Raw genomic sequence first — 18,070 nt, 5'->3', positions numbered from 1 at the left:
AGAAGTCACATAACCCAAGGAGAACCGTTTGACCTTGCTGGCAAGGAAGGACAGAAAAAAAGCTTGATTTCTTCACACAAACATGTAGACCAAGAGGAAGGTAGAGGCTGGAGAGTAAAAAAAGGTTCATCCGTTTAGACAAATAGAACCATTTAGACCGAAGCAGGCAACGTGAAGGATCTGGTGAATCATTGCATCATGCTGCTAGTACAGCCCTAATGTATATACGTATGTACGCATCCACCCACACCCACACACATGCGCGGACACGCGTGTGCAAAGACACGGTTTCTAGGAAACCTAATGACACTATATGAGAAAGCCCCTTGGGCCACGCAGCTGACACATAGCTTCCTACAGATCCTACACCGAAGGAAACTGTGACTCTCGGAGGCTGAGGATAGGCTTGATTGACTGTGACCAGGTTATATTCACTGTGACTAATCTGGGATGTCACTCGATTTGTAATATGATGGAATTGCCCTAATCTCAAAAAAGGTTTTCCATCTGTGCACTAGAAGAGGCTGTTACCAGATTAGTAAATGAGTTTATGAATGACCAGGTCCAACCAGTCTTACCATAAAGCATCAGTCATACGCTTTCATCAAGATGGCAGGATCAAGCCTTGGAGGCCCGCAGTGTTTGTGGGTTTTGTAGTTTACATTGTCAGCAGCCAATTTAGGCCAAGGAATAGCAAAGATGTGCAGACTCATTGCGAGCGGCTGTGTGCAAGACAAATACCTTTTGTTAGGACAAATGAAGTTCTGCTCTTTAACCAATCAGTGAGTTAAGCTTAGCGCTAAACTGAGCCACCCTGAAAACAAGCGGTACGCCCGTCCAGGCCTTCAGTCCAACAGCCCAAGCAAACGGCCTTGTTTCCGCTTTTAATTTTACAAGCCTGGAAAGAAAACCTAAAAGTGAAATTAGATAATTAAAAGTGCTGGGCTTACAACATCTTGCTTTCAAACTTGAAACAAAGTTAGCATGTGACCCTCATTAATCAAGATGCCAGGGGGGAGGATATTGTATTTGGGCCTTATTAATTTTTTTAATTATAATGCAGATTTTGTTTTCTTAGCAATCAGGATGATTAATTGTTCGGTACTGGTTGTATTCCCCATGCCAATCCTGCACTTCGCCCGGAGGCACAGAAAGCTTGCGATTTAACAGTGTCAGCTCTGAGGGGGTTACCTTGTCTTGTTGGCAATCACCAAGCCAGGCCCTGGACGGCGCCGCTTTGCAACGCCGCCATGTCATACCCGCCGATGTCTTCTTTTCAAATGACAAAGGATAACAAACGAGCGAGAGGAAAATTAATGTTTATGGGTGCAATTAAATTCAAGCAAGATATGTTCTTCCCTTTTTGGGAATGTATCCAACGTACAATACAGTCTTCCATCTGTCCGCGAGAATCATTATTCAAGCTGAGGTCTTTTGCATTTAAAATCAGCCAATCACATAAGATGTTTCAATCACTGAAGATTATAGCAGTACAGTGTAAAACACTTTTTTTTTTTTATTGCAAAACAATGCAGCAGTCAAGTCTATAGGCTTTTTACACTTCAGTCAACAGATAAAATGCCAAAAAAACGGTTGTATATTGTTCAATATATCACCCATTTTTACTTAATATCTTAAATGAAACTGCTAAATAAATGTATTATAGGTCATCCAGTTACCTCACATTTCCTACGAGACCATTTTGGAAGTGGGATGTCAAAATGCCTTTTTTTTTTTTTCTAAGCTCAAATTCTTCCATTACGATGCTTGACTAATGAGCTAAATACAAAATTGATGTTAAAAAACAGAATAAATTATTTCAGAGCTGGGACAGGTTGGCAATTCAGAATGGCAGTATCTGGGAGAAAGGGCCAGGCTTTCATAACTATTATGAAAAGTAAAAAAGTTTTATTCTTAAAGAAAGGTAACTGAACACACCTGGTGGAGGGTTCCAGCGAGCGAATAATGCCAAACTAAGACCATTAGTTTATTATGAAACGAGTTGAACCCTTATGGAGGGTTGAGACTAGTGAGATCAAGGCATGAAGCCAGCATTTATGTCAAACGCCTAAGTTTTCCTTCACAGAATGCATGCATTGGTTACACGGCCTAAGTCACATTGTATGAACAGCCATCCACAGAGCGTTGACAGAGACAGAGAGGTAAATATTGCTCGGTATGTCGTTCGGTGATGTCATTCGTAAAAAATACTCCTCGTCTTCACTTCCGGAGGGAGAAATGGCGTGAGGAGATTCTTCACCGATGAGTCAATGACATCTGATAATCATCACTGATGAAGTAAAGAGGCGTCGGATGCACTTATGAAGTGTAAAAAAAAAACGTACGAGCGCTACTGTCCAATGGAACGTTCCGGCAACTTTCTTGCAAGCGGCAATTCTGGGCCACAGGGGCCCGTCCTGGGATTGGGAGTTGGAAGTCGGGAGTTCTGCCCTGTCAGCTCATCAGTGGCCCCTCCCCTCCCCCCTGTCAACCACGCGAGAGCCTGGGCGGAGTCCGCGTCCGCAGGGTTGCCGCCCTCTCAAATGGGCAGCAGTTCGGGGGGGTTTTCCCCGTAGCAGAACTTGGCTTGCGGGTTTCTGTAGGTGTTCTCATGCTGGACACTCTAGTGTAAAAAGATAAGCACAGGGCAGCACAGTTAGGTTATTTCCACACAACAGAGCGAAACCCTCACTTTCTGCGGCTGTTTACTTTCCCTGCTCATGACCTCTGAGTGAACTCTGACACGCCCTGTGGAGAACTGCTGTAGACACGCTCGCCTACCCTGCAGAATGAGTGCTGATAAAAATATGTTCTGGGTTTGCTCCCAACATAGGGCAGCCAATGAGGATACTTGCTACTGAAGAGCACCAGAGGGTCCCATTCTTTCTGGCCTGGTACTGAAGGAAAAGCGTTTTGTACACTGTACCATGAAGGGGACACATCATAAAATGAAAGAGGCTATTTCCTCCATGCACACTGAGGCACATTCTGTTTGCAGTAATACTGTCACAAATGATTTCAAAACTTGTACACAAGTAATACGTATCAGTTGGCTGCAGGGGAATTAGTCATAAAAAGAGGATTATGGTGCACAGACAGATTATAACGGGCACCTGGCTACAGCCTAGACTGCATGTAATAAATGTACATGTTCTGGCCCCATAGACCATGTTCCTTGTCTGATGTCCACCCTGCCCCTTCTCCCGACCCTAAGCAGGGCCGGTGTTCTCCTATGGCCTGGCCATGGTCAGTGTTGCCGTGGTGAGCGTTGACACTCGTTCAGCTACTGACCTGGGAGGAAGTGCGACACTTGGCCAGGCAGAGCTCGAAGTGGTCCTCCACGGCAGTGAACAGGTTCTGGAAGCCATCTGCTGCCCGATTGAGGAACCGCTCCAGGAGGGGTTGCTGGAGAGGGGACAGAGGAACGGGAGCGGATCAGCAAACACAGTTTGTGTTTACTTGACCTAAGTCGTCAACTTGGGACAAACTGTGTAAGTGAACACAGAAGCAAAGGCTTTCATTTTACTCTGAGGGTGAAGGAAGGGACAAATCTGGACTGAGCCCAGAACCGTACGTCTGCTGCGAAACTCACAAGGCCACTCACAATACATGCTTATAGGCTAAGGGTCCAAACCCATTTTTGCTAAAGACGGTTTTCCTGCTGTGTCACATACAACCTCATGTCCATATAATCACCACCCAGTTTAACTAGCTTAACCAGTCTTTCCCCCTCTCCACCTCCGCTGAGATGCGGCGAGCGTTCTGGCTACCGTGGCGACCATGAAGCGCTCTGAGGCACTGAAAGGAAAGGCGCTATATAAACCAGGCGTTACCTTGTTGGGCTGCAGGCAGCAGGACACGCAGTATTCGTAGATGCTGCAGCAGCCGTTGAGGAGGCAGCTTTTGCACATGTACTGCCGGGAGCTCGGGGAGTTGACGTTACAGCACCCGTTCACCAGCAGGTCCTTTCTTTCACAGACGTAACCTGAGAACCGTTACCAAAAACAAAAATGCCTTCAGGCTTCCACACAGAAACCCTGAACATTACTATGAATAGCACACGTTTCTTCAAAAAGCGTCACACAATCTGCTACTGGAACAGTAGGCCTAATACAGATGGACAAACCTTGAGTCGTATGGTTGACTGAAAACGGCAGTGAGAATAACAGTTAAAAGAAAAAGTGCTGTACAGTACATCATACCCTTTCCATTGACAACGCTACATTTGTTAGCATACATAGCTTTGAACTATCTCCATTAAAATGATAATTCCGTATTTAAATGTATTAAAGGTTCCGTTTTAATAAGTGGAATCATAGAACATGCATTTGTAAGTGGTCACGGGTGCAGAAAGTTTGGGAAGCACTGCACTAATAAATCCACTACATCGCCAGTTCACACAAAAAATACTGCAATTATGGCAAGATTGACAGGTTGATCCCAGTAGCGCGATATTACCCATCACTCACCCAGTTCATCCGTGAGAAGCGTCTTTCCTTGAATAGAGTTCCGACACTGCGTTATCTGCCTGCTGCTGTTGCCCAAATTGAACCGAACCTTCCATGCAATGCGGTGCTCGGGGTCCCTAGCTTGCAACAGGGTGCGATCACGTATTGTCCTCTCCTCCTGTAAAAGTGGGATGTCATTTTCATTTGTTACTAAAAAGGAGCAAAACTGCTTTCGTTGAATTCCACGCAGCGAGAATCAAAATGCTTCGCTACCTGTTTCAGGGTGCTGGTCAGAAAGTAGATCAGTGACAGTCCAAACACCACACCTAGAACCCAACGTTTTCTTAAGAGTCTGCGTAACACCATGGAGAAGCTGTTCTAGGGGATTGGGCCACCTGGCCTATGAATCCACGCTAATGAAATAAAATCCGGCTGTTATCAAGTAAAAAAACGGTACTGAAAAATGAGCGTGCTAAGCACGCACCTCTGACAGGAAAACTGTTTGGAAATAAGCTTCTGTAATTAATATTTAGCTAGGTACCTTGTAATGGAAATATAGCCGATTTATCAGGGTAGCTATCAGGATTATCGGCAAGAACAGTCAGGTGGATGGCTATACGGCCACACAGGTTTTCTAAATAGCAAGCTAACCCATGTCTTATACATAAGAGAATTCTTCACAACGACAGAACAAATGTACATCTAAGCAGGTTACACCTGCCGTTATACAATATCATACGTACATCGCTAGCTAGCTAGCTAACACTAGCCGGGTATGGTTGGGCAAAAAAGTTAATCTCAGCTAGCTAGCTAACACGGTTAATGCCTCGCCATTGACAAGGGTATCTGCACAAGGCATAGCTTCTTATGTCGCAAAAGAGCCATCCATATAATCAAATGATAGGCAAAACAAAAGACCGTAAACGTTTCGCAATATACGACCGTCAAATTACGAATCAGTTTAGTTTATTCGCAGTAGTCCCGTCCATACATAGCTAGCTATCAACTGTCTTCAGCAAAACAAACAATTGAAGTACAGGGGAAGTTACGTAAAAAAAGACAGACGCTGATTGGTCGACGTTCGTAGCAACGTTCCTTTCCACAGGAAGAGGAACAGTAACTAGCTTGCTAGCCAAGTTAGCTTAGGTTAGCTCTAAGCAAAATAACAACAATTGAATTAAACTTAATTCCTTGCAAGTGAATATAAGGGAAAAAACCTCACAATGTTTTGGGTAAGATTAAGAGTTATTTTAAAGTAGTTTTAGTAGCTGAACTATCTTACAAAGTGAACAGAATGCATTGCATTGCAGTTTTTGTGTCAAAAGCTAGCTATGTCAGGCAGCTTGTTGTGGTGACACTTGCAGTGCAAAGTAGCTAGCTGGAATAGATAGCATTGTCAAAACGGTATTCCAAGAGAAGCTAGCCGGCTCGGCGTTCATTTTGATGCTAGGCCAAATGCATATGAAAAACAAACCTTTCCTCAAAACTGCGAAGGCACAATTAATTCGGATGCGTCAAGCGCTATCATGATCATTTAAGAAATAGCTGGCCAACTCCGCTTCTGAGTGTCAGACAGAAACTAGCTCGCTACCTTACTGGATACATGTTGTACAGACATTGTGATAATGTGTAGTTAAACGTGGCCACCGAGCATATCAATTAAATGCTAAGTAAATTGTATAGTCGCTCCCGATTATCCGCTGTATCCACCCGGCTGCGCTTATGACACTACTGCAATCCCTGTATTCCTGCCTTCATAGACTTGAAGCACATGGAGACGAGTTGGATGCCATGCAGAGGAGACACAGCAGCAACACCGATGGCATGCCCCCTGAAAGGTTTGGGAGAAATCACACGTTACATTTTGAAAAGGGTTTTTGTTTCGCCTCTGCTCAAGAGTCATCTTGCACGCTTTGGTGCTGCTGTTCAAGCATGCGGTCAGGTGTAAGGGGAAGATGCTCTATGCGAGAAGGTAGTGAGCACTTCTGATTCACTGCTAGTTGAATAATGTATGACGGTGTGGTTAATCAATGGGTCATTTTTACAAAGCTGCATTAAGCAGAATGTCTCTGTTTAGCTTATGTCCTGGTTGATGATATCTTCGGGCTCAGGAGACGTTGCAGCTTTTTTGTTTTGACTGAATTAACTGGGTTAATAAAAGGCAGATTTTAGCTATCAGGGCTGTGTTGTACATTTGTATCGGTGTTCCCCTGAGAGGCATGCCTGTTGCTGCAGGAGCAGGAGTCAAACTCTTGGATCAGAGAGCAGTCTGGATGAAGGCGGAGTCTTTGACTGCTTGAAACCAGACTCCCCCTCCCCTCAGCAGCTGTTCTCTGGCCTGGTGGGCGTGCCGTCCGGAAACGTGAGCTCCGCCCCCTTCCAGGCGGCCGGCCTGGTGCTGGGCTCGCCCCCCGAGGTCTTCATCCAGATGACGGCCTCCGCCAGAGAAGAGGGCCCCCACCGACCCGAGAGCGCCCCCTACCTGCCGCGCCCGCCCCAGCACCACCACCACCACCATTACCACCAGCCCCCCCAGCACCGCTCCTCCCTGCTGCACGCCGCCACCTCCGCCGATCGCCATGGCAGCGGAGACGAGGCGGGCGAAGACCCCTCGACGCCGGCCCCCGCCCTGTCCGAGCTCCGCGCCGTCGTCTCCTGGCTGCAGAAGGGCTTCCCCTTCATCCTCATCCTCCTCGCTAAAGTCTGCTTCCAGCATAAGCTCGGTAATGAGTATTGGATATATATGTACATGCACATATAAATATATACAGTATGTATATGTGTGTGTATATGTAAATACAAATGTTATGTATATGTAGTGCCTTCCAAAAGTATGATCTCAAATTGATCTCAAAACTTTTGATCTCAAATCCACTTTTGATCTCAAATCCAAAGCAAAAAAAAAAACTTTTGGAGGACTCTGTATACATAGTAGCTAGAATACAATTATGTATAGTGGCTTTTATAAGACATAATGAGAAATACTTAAAAAAAAAAAAAAAAAAAAGGATTCATAATTATAGATTCCTCATTTTTACCTTTGGCAGGTATTGCTGTGTGCATTGGGATGACAAGCACATTTGCATTCGCCAATTCGACTCTCAAACACCAGGTGTCATTACGGGTGAGACTAAACCGCTCTCTCTTGTTTACAACGGAACTTTCTGGTGTGAAACTTCACGGCATGCCGTGGGCACATTGGCTGATGTTAATTTTATCGTACGCGTGACACTGTTTCATGAATGAAAGCATTGTGACTAACATGCATCTTTTGTATGTTGCTCGCACCAGGAAAAGAGGTCTGTGTTTTCCGCTCTCTGGATCCTCATTTTCCTTTCTGGGAACACTGCGTATATCTACTACACATTCGGCACTGAGGAGCTGCACAATAGGTAGCTTCAAATGCCATCCTGTCTGTCAGTTGTTTAATATTAATAGTACTTAATTACAACCATATGTTTACCGTACACCAGACTACTTCTATATTGGTTTTTCTTTGTTTAAACAGTTTAATTGCATTGACATTGGCCAAAACCATTAACTGAAACTTGAATGCAGTGATAATTGGCACTTCACAAATGTTTTCACTCCTCTTTTTATTTATTCGTAGTTTATGATTTATTTGTTAATTTATTCATGTTTGTTTATTTAACACATTTTTCAGCAGTATGATTTTTATTTTCTGTTTTAGAGTCTGTCACTTCATTCTGTCTCCTTATCCTGTGAGTATTCGGTATCATTTCGCCATTTTTTCACCATTTTTGGTTCGATGTTTGCGTTATAGTTTGTGTGGGCTCACTGTATTGCTCTTCTTGCATCTGGTTGTTATTATTGCAGGGGGTACCCAGTCTTAGCCCAGAAGGGCTAACGTGGGCGCCAGGTTCTTTTTTCTAGCACTAAATGCTTGAACAAATCAATGTCTGGATTGAACGAGTCGATTTGTTGAATCAGGTGTGTTAGTGCTGGGCTGGAACGAAGCCTTTGTCCACACCAGCCCTTCTCAGATAAGACTGGTCCTCCCTGGCCTCGAGCCTGTGTGCCGAAATGGCTCTGACTGAGCGCTCAAAGCTTTTAAATGCAAGCCGCCCTCAAACTTTCTTCGGTAGACTGCGTGAGATCGTCCTCAGTGTATTTTTTTCTTCCTCAGCCTCATCTTCGCGAAGCCCAACATCAACACCTTTGACTTCTTCGACCTGATCTGGGCCGTGGGGATCACTGACTTCGTCCTCAAATACTTCACCATCGCCCTCAAGTGCTTCGTCCTTTTCCTGCCGAAGATCCTCCTGGCCTTCAAATCCAGGGTAGGAGCCTGCAGATCCACTCAGGGCTTCATCAGTGGGCTTGATATGCAGTTCAATGGTTTTAACAAACACGCGCGTGCTATTTTAGAATAGGAGGGAGGAATGGGAGGAGTTAATGCTATCTTTATTCTATCGTTAATCGTTTAATACTTTAATCAGCCATGTTGTTTATTTGAGTTAAGTCATGAGGTACCTCTGCAGACTGCTCGTGTGCCATTAGTGAAAGCGTTTTACTGTGGTCAGATACAGGAGTGAACCAGCATTGGCGTACATGGTGGTTTATAAAATCAATCCAGAGTAACTGTTTGGTTCCAGACAAATTTCCCACCACTCGTAGCATGGCAGCAATAGGATGATGCAAATATCTGCAGTAGTTTCCTCATGCTGATAAAAAAGAAAGAAAATTTGCAATAAAATGACATCATTACTTTTAAAAAAAATAAATATGTGAGGAAAAATATTACTGGTAACAAAGTGAGGTATTTTCACAACCTTTGCTCCTAATGTTCATTTGAAGACATTTGACTACCAGCATTTGATAAATTGAAACAGAACTGAAATGAAAAATGAGTATGTATATATTTCATACTGTATCCTGATGTAACAGGTTTATCATGGTGAGGTTTATTGTGTGCAGTGCCACCCTGTTAGCGACAGTGCTAGCACGACCCAGGCCTTCTGCAAGTGTTCAGCTCGTGTGCTGAGGTCACCGGGTGCACAGGCGGAACAGACCAATCAGCAGAGCCGGCTGCTGCTGCTGCCGCCGCCGCCGCCGCTGCTGCCACTGAGCTCATTTTCCCCCAGGAGCACCGGGGTGAAGTCACCGCTCCCTGGAAGAGCCATTATCGCTGCGCGCCTGTCAGCTGGGGACGCCCCGCTCGGCCACTGGCCCCGCCCCCCGGCCCGCCCCCCGGCCCGCCCCCCCCGGCCCGCCCCCTGGCCCGCCCCCCAGCCCGTATCCTGAACCCTGGCCCAAGTGGCCTGCTTTCAGCGGATGAGGTCATGGCTTCGCCACCCTGCCCTAGACTCGCTTTAGAGCGGGAAAAGTATCAAGAAGCGCGCTGCCCATCGAAACGTTGTTCGCAGCGGGCTCGGGGTTCGCGAAACGCACTTGTGACGGGCCAACCTGTTAATTGCTAGTTTAAAACGACGTTGCGCTCTACTCGTCCTCGTCCGTGCCAGTTCTGCCGCTCGCCCCCCCCCCCCCGCCCCCCAGAGACAGGCAAGCGAGTTCTGTCAGTCGACTGTCCTCGAGGAATGGGGACCAATGAAAACGCGGCGTGCACACCTGAAGCCACGGGCTTTCCTGTCCCCCAGTCGCCGTTTGATTGTGAAACGGAGGTGCGAGGGTCAGGGGGAGCTAATGAGGTAGCGGTCGAGGGGGGGGGGGCGGCACGTGCGCGGGCGTCTTCGTCTCTGGCTGAAGTCCAGGCCCAGTTCGAGGAACCGAGGATGGCGCTACAGGGACAAAAGAAAAGATAAATTGCTTGTTTGCAGAGGTCCGCACCCCTGTCTCAGAGCTGGAAGGTCTCCAGGGAACGGTCATTAATCCTTGTCAGGTAAAATGCACAGCGCCATTACACTGATTTAAGATGGAGGAGCCGAAGAGGATGTGGAGAGCTATACATTCTGGTTCGCCCAGTTGCGGTTCCCCGGGCCTATTGACCGACCCCGGCCGTAACCGAGGTCGGTGGGGTCTCGCGGCGCGTCGTTAGGGACGGGGGCGCGGGCGCTTAAAGCACGAGGGCACGGCCCGTGGCCCGACTCCGTCGCCCCGGAGTGGCCGCGGGGGTAGCAGGTGGAGAGACGGCTCTGCCAGTTTCCGTGCGGCGTGGGCAAATTGCCTGCGCGCCGGTGAAGCCGCGGAGCGCTGGACCGCGGCCACGGCGTGCTGGAGCCGGCGGGGGCTGGGTCTTCGAGGCAGAGCGGCTTTCGGCTTTCAGGCGAGGGGGGGGGTGAAGACAGCCAGGTGCCGTCCCTCGGTCTCGCTGAAGGCTCTCCAATCAGTGGCACCCGAGGAAAGGGCACAAGTGGGTGAGGAGGGAGGAGGAAGAGCGGCGCACTGGAACTCTTCTGCACAGGCACACGGATGGTGCTGCGCTGCTTGCTGCCGCAGTCACAGTGAGCTTCTGCTGTGCCAGACCAGGGGTTATCCAGGTTAGGACACCCCTAAACCTGGGCCTGAAAAAGGGCCCCATGTGGGTGCATGTTTTTGCTTTAGCCCAGCGCTACGACTCAACTGATTTATCCCATAAATATATGAAGCGCTAGTTTTTTTTTTTTTTTTTGCACGCTTAGCACATTGAACGAAGCTGTGGTCGAGACGTTTGTGCTTCATTGTGCTTCGTATTTATGGAATACATTATAAGTCTTGAGTTATAAGACTTATAAGAGAGAGGGCTGTGTGCTTTTTTGCCTATTTTTGGTCTAGTTGTGGACCCCATGTCTCTCCGTGTCCTTGCTCCCAGGGGAAGCTCTACCTGCTGATCGAGGAGCTGAGTCAGCTGTTCAGAGCGCTGGTTCCCATCCAGCTGTGGTACAGGTACATCGTTGGGGAGGACCCGTCCAGCAGCTACCTCCTGGGGGCCATGCTGATCATAATCTACAGTCTGTGCAAGGTAAAAGGGGGCTCCTGGGTGGCTCTTTATGTTATTTAGCAATCAATCTACAAGTCAATTAACCTATCAACCAATCAGAACGTGTGTTACATTGATCATTAAATGAAAAGTCAAATTGATCAGGAGATCTTTCCAAAAAAAATAAGACTGAACAACCCTGGCAAATGGGGGCAGATTATTTCCTTGACCCACAGAGAATGTGGTCCAAAATCACTCCTGTAATATGGTGGCAAAGACCATGCCAGATTGCGGTACACATTTTTCTTTTTTCTTTTAACATTATTGCCAGTATTGATTTTCTGTGTGAACGTTCTTAAACGGGGTGAGTAATTACAGAAGGAAACCCCAAATGGCAAACAAATACAGAATAGAGAATCAGAATCAAATCTTAACTGAAACACAGTTCAGAGTGAAAACAAAAGACAAAAACTAAAGGCTGGCATATGAGAGAGAAGCCTGAACACAACGCTAAGAAACGGAAGTACCTGAGAGACTGAAGTGCCAAGAAAGCAGAATGTATGGAAATGAGAGAAAAGTGCATTAAGAGGTACTTCTGAAAATGACGACGCACTGTGTGGCGGGTGTGTGTTTGCTTCGCAGTCCTTCGACATCTGTGGGCGAGTCGCCGCCATCCGGAAGGCCGTGGGGATCCTCTGCAGTTCCCAGGTAAGAGTGGCTGCGTTCGTTTTTATATCCAGGTCATCTCAGCCTGTGACATTTCTCATCAGAGACCAGACCAGTTTATGATTGAACAGCCCCAAAGTTAAATACATGCCAGCCAGTGTTTCTTCCAATACTGCATCGTGGAGAATTTTGAGTTTAAGTGAGGTTGCCTAATTAAACTACAGGTTTAATTAGATTTGATGAGCCGTCTGCACTTTTTCACACAAGTTTAGTTTCATCGAGGTCTAGGCACAGATGAGAACAAAGAAATCTAACAGAAACGGGTTTCATTTGAAAATGCTAATACTGATTGACAGCCTCTGCGACTTTGGCTTTCCCACTTTTATTCTTCGGATGCTGTCACATCGAGTCGGTTAAACAGCGCAGACAGCTGTTGGCTTTTTTTTTTTTACAGCAGAGACAAAAAAATAGGAAGACCGTTCCAGTGAGCGCCGAACTGCGGACTGACATTTGAAGCACAATCAGCCACATTATTAATTTGCCTTAGGGGACTCTAGTGTCCATGAACTCCCTCAACCCCTGCCTACGAAATGGCCGATTGCACACCTCTCTCTACTCCCAGAATCCCCAGGCTCATCAACCATTACATCACCCGGGGATAGCTAGCTACCTGTGGCACAAATTAGGCAAGAAGTGCTGTCAATGATGTGTGGAAGGAATGACATCAGAATATCGAACTGGCTTTTTAATAAGTTTTAAGTAGCCAGGTTTGACTTTGTTACAGCAGAAATGGAATACAGTGCAGTCTGTAAGTATTTGGACGGCGACATGATTTGAAGTTAAAGCGCATGCTATAAGCTTTCATCGTAGGGTATTTACATCCGTATCGGAGGATCCGTGTACAAATTTCAGCTCTTTTTATACATATTCCCCCCATTTTGGGGGACCAAATGTAATGGGACAGTTGACTGCTCAGCTGTATTTTGTCCAGCTGTGTGTTGTTGCACCTTTAGTTCATGCACAAAAAAAGGTAACAAACGTTAATTGAAGGTAAAGGAGTTAATTCTACGTGTGCATTTTGGTTTTTGGTGTCTGTTAACTGTTATCCCTCATCATGAGGACCAAAGAAGTGTCAACGCCAGAAAGCAGTGGTGAACTCAGCAGTAGTAAACAACCTGGGAGACCACAGAAGACAACTGTTGTGGATGACCAAAAATACTTTCAGGTGTGTAGAAAAAAACGTTTTTAACCGTCGAACAGATCAAGAACACTCTCCAGGATGTAGGTATGAACACGCCAAAAGCTACCATAAAGAGAAAACCACAAAAGCACAGCCTCAGAGGGTTCACCGCAAGATACAAACCACCGATAAGCATCAAGAACAGAGCAGCCAGGTTGGAGTTTGATAAGAAAGTACATTTAAAACACTTCGTTCTGGAACAGAGTGTTACGGACAGATAAGAAGTGTTAATGTGCACCAAAGTGATGGAAAGAGGAAAGTGTGGTGGAAGAAAGGAACGGCTCTTATTCCAAAGTACCCCCCCCCCCCCTCCCCCCCCCATCTGTGAAACATGGTGTCGGGGGTGTTATGGTTCTGGCGTCTATGGCTGCCACTGGAACTCGTTTTCGTTGGAGATGTGATTGCTGACGGCAGCAACAGGATGAATCCTGAAGTGTGCAGAAACATCTTAACTGCTCAGATCCAACCGGATGTCTCGAAATTCATTTGACGGCGCTTCGCCGTGCAGCGGGACAGCGAGCCCAGGCGCGCTGCTAAAACAAGCAAGGAGTTTTTTCAGGGCCAAAAAGTGGAATGTTCTTGACTAGCTAAGTCAGCCACCCGACCTGGATCCAACTGAACATGCTTTTCACTTGCTGAAGACAAGACTCAAGCCAGAAAGCCCTTGGGGGTTGGGGGGGGGCGGTGGTGGAAACAGGAACTGAAGATGGCTGCAGTACAGGCCTGGCAGAGCATCACCTGGGAACATACCCAGCCTCTGGTGATATCAATGGGTCGCAGACTTCAGGCAGTCATCAAATACAAAGGATTTTCAAAGAAATATTAAATATTGTGACTTTATTTGTCTGATTGCTTTTGGTCCCCTCAAATTTAAGCTGACAGTCTACAGATACTGAGCACTGCACAGTGTGCATTCAGCTGCTGATTAAAATGTAGCTCAGTGGACCCCTTGCCATTGTCCTCTGGCTTTGCCTTCTCGGAATACCTTCTGTTTCCACTTAAACAGTGTTTTATGTGGCTTGTTTCTCTTTAGAGGAATATTTTTTTCTAAGTGATGGTGCTTTTGCGTGTGTCGTGGTTACGGAGTGAGGGCCAGTCTGGTTGAGGTCTGGCGTGGATTGCGTTAGTGATGGTGTTCTTGGTGCTGTTGTGTTCCAGAGTTACAGTGTGAGAGGCAGTCTGGTTTAGGCCTGCATTGGTTGGTGATAATGATGGTCCTGTTGTGTTCCAGAGTTACAGCGTGAGAGGCAGTCTGGTTTAGGCCTGCATTGGTTGGTGGTAATGATGGTCCTGTTGTGTTCCAGAGTTACGGCGTGAGGGCCAGCAACCAGCAGTGCACCGAGGCCGGGGACGTGTGCGCCATTTGCCAGGCCGAGTTCCGAGAGCCGGTGGCTCTGATGTGTCAGGTGAGACCTGTTGCCCCCTGAAGTTTGATTTCAGTTAAATCTTCTGCTCTCCCCCACTCCAGACCGCGGTGTATGTATGGCCCTGCGAATAACGGCTTCTGGCTGTGCTGCTCAACCGCTTTCCTCGATTGGACTGCAGTCGAGCTGGTTTCACCGCCATTTGAAAGTACGGCTTTCTCAGAGCCGTGGAGAGAGGCGGCTCAATTGGTCAAATCAGGATAGTTATACATTGAGTCAGTCGGTCGAGTGTCACCTGCAGATACCGCAGCCCTCCATGACCAGAATTGAGTGATACTAGTTCAAGGCATTCACCCTGTATTGAACCAGTCAATTAGCCCCATGCCATTCGTTGAAGGTAACGCGCTGCTCACCCTGTCTTTTAGCACGTCTTCTGTGAGGAGTGCCTGTGTCTGTGGTTCGACCGCGAGCGGACGTGTCCCCTGTGTCGCTCGACGGTCGTAGAAACTCTGCGCTGCTGGAAAGATGGCACCACGTCTGCCCATTTCCAGATCTACTAGCCCGCAAGACGGAGGGGGAGTATCACCACACAAAAACAGCGCCACCTACAGGGGCTCCAGTCCTGGGAGGAATCAGCTATCAAAATGTGATGTTTGCTTATGCATCAGCTATACACAAGCTCTTTACTGTAAACCATTGTGTGCACACAGTCACCGTCTTGACTTTTAACTTCAACTGTGCATTAGAGGAAAATATGCTACGACTTGGAAATAGATAGTTTTTGACTAATGCTATTTATTGTGCTGTATAAATTTATATATATATGTATATATATATATATATGTGTGTGTGTGTGTGTGTATATATATATATATATATATATATATTCAGAGGGTAGTTCGCTCTCTTAAATCAGAGGTGTAATGACATATCTATCAATGACCAGTATTGAGCAGATTAAAATTCTGTTCACCGGAACAAATTGAACAGAACAAAAAAAAAAAAACATTTCATAGTGAGTAATTTGTGACTAATAACTTTTTTGCAGTCAGCTCATGACTTTGACAAAGTTGGCTGTGCATGGTGTTGTACAATATCTAATGTTTTACAGTGTGTATTTTTCAAGCAGTGGACTGTAATTAAAACACAAATTGAAAATTTTACCCTGTAATTGAAAGTTATATTTGCAGCATGTTAGTCAAAATAGTTCATGCTTAGGAACACTCAGAAAAGATGTAGTAAAGAAAGTTTTATTTTCTAAAATTGTCACAGATCTCACAAGATAGGTAGTCTAATAGCATCTCATAGCACATTTATAAAAACACACAAATTCATAACTGCAATGAAAACCACAATTCTGCAATGATACAAAAACATAGCTTATGTAAATAGCTGCAACATGCTCTTTACTATTATTCTTGTAGGACTGAAGGAAAGCCATCTATGGTAACACTGCTACAAAAGTTGAGCTCAAAAGCCCTTTACAAAAGTTCTAGAAAATAGAACTGTATGTATAAACATTTCAGTAATCAGAATCACAATTGTCAAGCAACATCGTTTGCATTTGACACATCCTCCTCGACTTAATATTTCAGATTCATTAAATTACAGTAAAAATGAATGCATTTATGACCTCCTTGTCCTCAAACGTGGGGGAGGGGGGGGGGGGGGGGGCATGTTCAATTAGTAGTAGCTTATTTCATTATGTGCAGTGCAATAGAATAAAGCATTCTCTTTGAAATGATAACTTCAGATCACATTTTATTTGTCAAAACGTTTACGTGAACTTCCAAATGTATTTTTTGCTTAGAATTACGTTTGCTGTACATTTTCACTATTCCGTGTTTACTGATTTTTTTAAAAAACGTAATGGACGCTGGATTTAACTCGACTAAGCTGTCTGATACGCCAGGATCCAGTAGCGATATTAGTAAGTTTTTCCCTTCGGCAACCGTCAAGGGACGGTGACATCAACCTACTATTCCTGTTGTTGCCAGTATGATACAGGTAGCTTCAAGTGATCTCCGCATGGACTTATTTGGCTTTATGCGATAAGCCAAACAACATGGACCTATCTTGAAACACAGTTGCGGTATAAAATGTTTTATTGGTGTAGCACATTTGTGTATCAATAAAATGACAACTGATTGATGTATTGACGTTTTTTGTAGGCAGCGGTTGTTACTGTATCTACTGTAAATGAAATGCAGAACGCACACCAGTAGCTGATGATTACGATGATAATGATATTAAACAATCGTTTGAAGGCAACTCAAGTTTGACAGGTGTAGACCGAGTCAACCTGACGGGTCAATGCCTCCAATGATATTGACCGGTTCCGCGGATTTGATGGCATGAAAAATACGCCCGTGAAACGTACGTGGACACTTGTCAGATTTCCGAGTGACTTTGCTCTAAAATCGGTCAGTGCTGGTATAAGTTTCCTCAGTGCAAATATATTCTTAGAGCTGTCCATTCTCCCTCCTTGACCAGGGTCCTGAAGGCACCATCTATGGTAGATAAACATATTTTGCGTTAGTCTACTCAACTCAGCCTGAGTAAGGACTGTATGACTGCATACTTGCATGTATCTTTTATTTTTGTCAGATAAACTTACAGTAACCTAATCTTTAATTATGTGAATCCACCGTTCCTGCCTACATTTGTGCTCACGGTTATCAATATTTTATATCGAACAAAATCAATAACAGTAACGGCACGGTGTTTTGTTTTGATGTTATTAAATAATTTAGAAATCCCTGAAGTATATCACAAGCCCTGCTGTTACCCGTCCCAGGCGATGAACTACGCATTACTCATAATTAGCTAACGTTACTTCAACATCTCGCCTCCAGAAACTTACCTGTTGCTGGTTTCGCTGTTGCAAAGGAAAGTGCGCCTACAGGTGTCGCCTTCTAACAAGCAGCAAAAAGGCGGTAATCTGTATCGCTGTGCATACGGTGTAAAAGCCTCGAATCAAGACTTTTCTGTTTCTCGGTGCGCTCTTACTTGAGCCCCGGTCCCCAATAGCCTTGCCTTTTTCCAACTGATCTCCAATCCATCTCAGACGTGAAGCAAGCATCTGTGCCCCGGAGCAGGGCTCTGATCCCTGGACGCTAATAGAGTCGCCTGCTGGAGGCAAAGTCTGGTCTATTGGGAGACAACACATTTCTGTTTAAAATGTTTTATCTTTTTTTCCCCTCCTACCGTCTCACACTCTTTGTGTGGAAAGCGATCCCCGTAGCTGTCTGGATCAAATCTTCGCTGTGTTTGTTTCTCTCTGCTGTATTATTTATTAAAGTGTCACATGATGTGGGGTTTACATCATCTTTTCCCCAAAGAGAAAGGTAATCATTAACTCTTGAAGCGCTCGCCTTGTCTAACGAACCTTTGTCATTCTTTTACAGGTGGATGCTAGAAAATATTTGGTGCATTTCGAATGCAAAATCATTTAGGCTAGCACACAAATATTAAT

At 45.6% G+C, this 18,070-nt stretch overlaps 2 protein-coding genes and 1 long non-coding RNA gene across 4 annotated transcripts; 1 reads left to right on the top strand and 2 right to left on the bottom strand.

Annotated features, from left to right (window-relative positions):
• Positions 1 to 1,303: 1,303 nt before the first annotated feature.
• Positions 1,304 to 5,502, bottom strand: spring1 (SREBF pathway regulator in golgi 1). The gene is made up of 5 exons (XM_035380040.1): positions 4,722 to 5,502; positions 4,470 to 4,626; positions 3,834 to 3,985; positions 3,292 to 3,405; positions 1,304 to 2,623 (listed from the first exon to the last, which is right to left on the bottom strand). Exons 1-5 carry the CDS (start codon positions 4,812 to 4,814, stop codon positions 2,540 to 2,542), a joined length of 600 nt encoding a protein of 199 aa, XP_035235931.1. The 5' UTR covers positions 4,815 to 5,502; the 3' UTR covers positions 1,304 to 2,539.
• Positions 5,503 to 5,527: 25 nt separating this feature from the next.
• On the top strand, positions 5,528 to 15,756 carry rnft2 (ring finger protein, transmembrane 2). Of its 2 annotated transcripts, XM_035380037.1 has the most exons (10): positions 5,528 to 5,680; positions 6,209 to 6,286; positions 6,684 to 7,171; positions 7,496 to 7,572; positions 7,740 to 7,840; positions 8,596 to 8,749; positions 11,218 to 11,367; positions 11,968 to 12,033; positions 14,536 to 14,637; positions 15,021 to 15,756. In XM_035380037.1, exons 2-10 carry the CDS (start codon positions 6,240 to 6,242, stop codon positions 15,153 to 15,155), a joined length of 1,320 nt encoding a protein of 439 aa, XP_035235928.1. In that variant the 5' UTR covers positions 5,528 to 5,680; positions 6,209 to 6,239; the 3' UTR covers positions 15,156 to 15,756. The 2 variants fall into 2 exon arrangements, with proteins under 2 accessions (XP_035235928.1, XP_035235929.1); XM_035380038.1 differs by lacking the exon at positions 5,528 to 5,680 and having other exon boundaries at positions 6,775 to 7,171.
• A 73-nt stretch (positions 15,757 to 15,829) lies between these two features.
• LOC118206896 lies at positions 15,830 to 17,878 on the bottom strand. Its single transcript, XR_004761269.1, has 2 exons — positions 17,459 to 17,878; positions 15,830 to 17,105 (listed from the first exon to the last, which is right to left on the bottom strand). It is a non-coding gene; the product is annotated as an uncharacterized LOC118206896 (long non-coding RNA).
• Positions 17,879 to 18,070: the final 192 nt, after the last annotated feature.

This window comes from Anguilla anguilla, chromosome 10, assembly GCF_013347855.1.
Source record: "Anguilla anguilla isolate fAngAng1 chromosome 10, fAngAng1.pri, whole genome shotgun sequence".
In the NCBI taxonomy this organism is placed as follows: Eukaryota; Metazoa; Chordata; class Actinopteri; order Anguilliformes; family Anguillidae; genus Anguilla; species Anguilla anguilla.
The sequence above is the reverse complement of the archived record's forward strand: the minus strand, read 5'-3'. Positions and strand labels throughout refer to the sequence as shown.

Coding starts and splice junctions, on each gene's coding strand:
- rnft2 (XM_035380037.1), top strand. CDS start 6,240: ATGCAGAGGAGACACAGCAGCAACACCGATGGCATGCCCCCTGAAAG. Junction 6,287..6,683: donor GATGGCATGCCCCCTGAAAG/GTTTGGGAGAAA, acceptor CTGTTGCTGCAG/GAGCAGGAGTCAAACTCTTG. Junction 8,750..11,217: donor TCCTGGCCTTCAAATCCAGG/GTAGGAGCCTGC, acceptor CCTTGCTCCCAG/GGGAAGCTCTACCTGCTGAT.
- spring1 (XM_035380040.1), bottom strand. CDS start 4,814: ATGGTGTTACGCAGACTCTTAAGAAAACGTTGGGTTCTAGGTGTGGTG. Junction 3,406..3,833: donor GCTGCCTGCAGCCCAACAAG/GTAACGCCTGGT, acceptor TCCCCTCTCCAG/CAACCCCTCCTGGAGCGGTT. Junction 2,624..3,291: donor AGTGTCGCACTTCCTCCCAG/GTCAGTAGCTGA, acceptor TTTTTACACTAG/AGTGTCCAGCATGAGAACAC.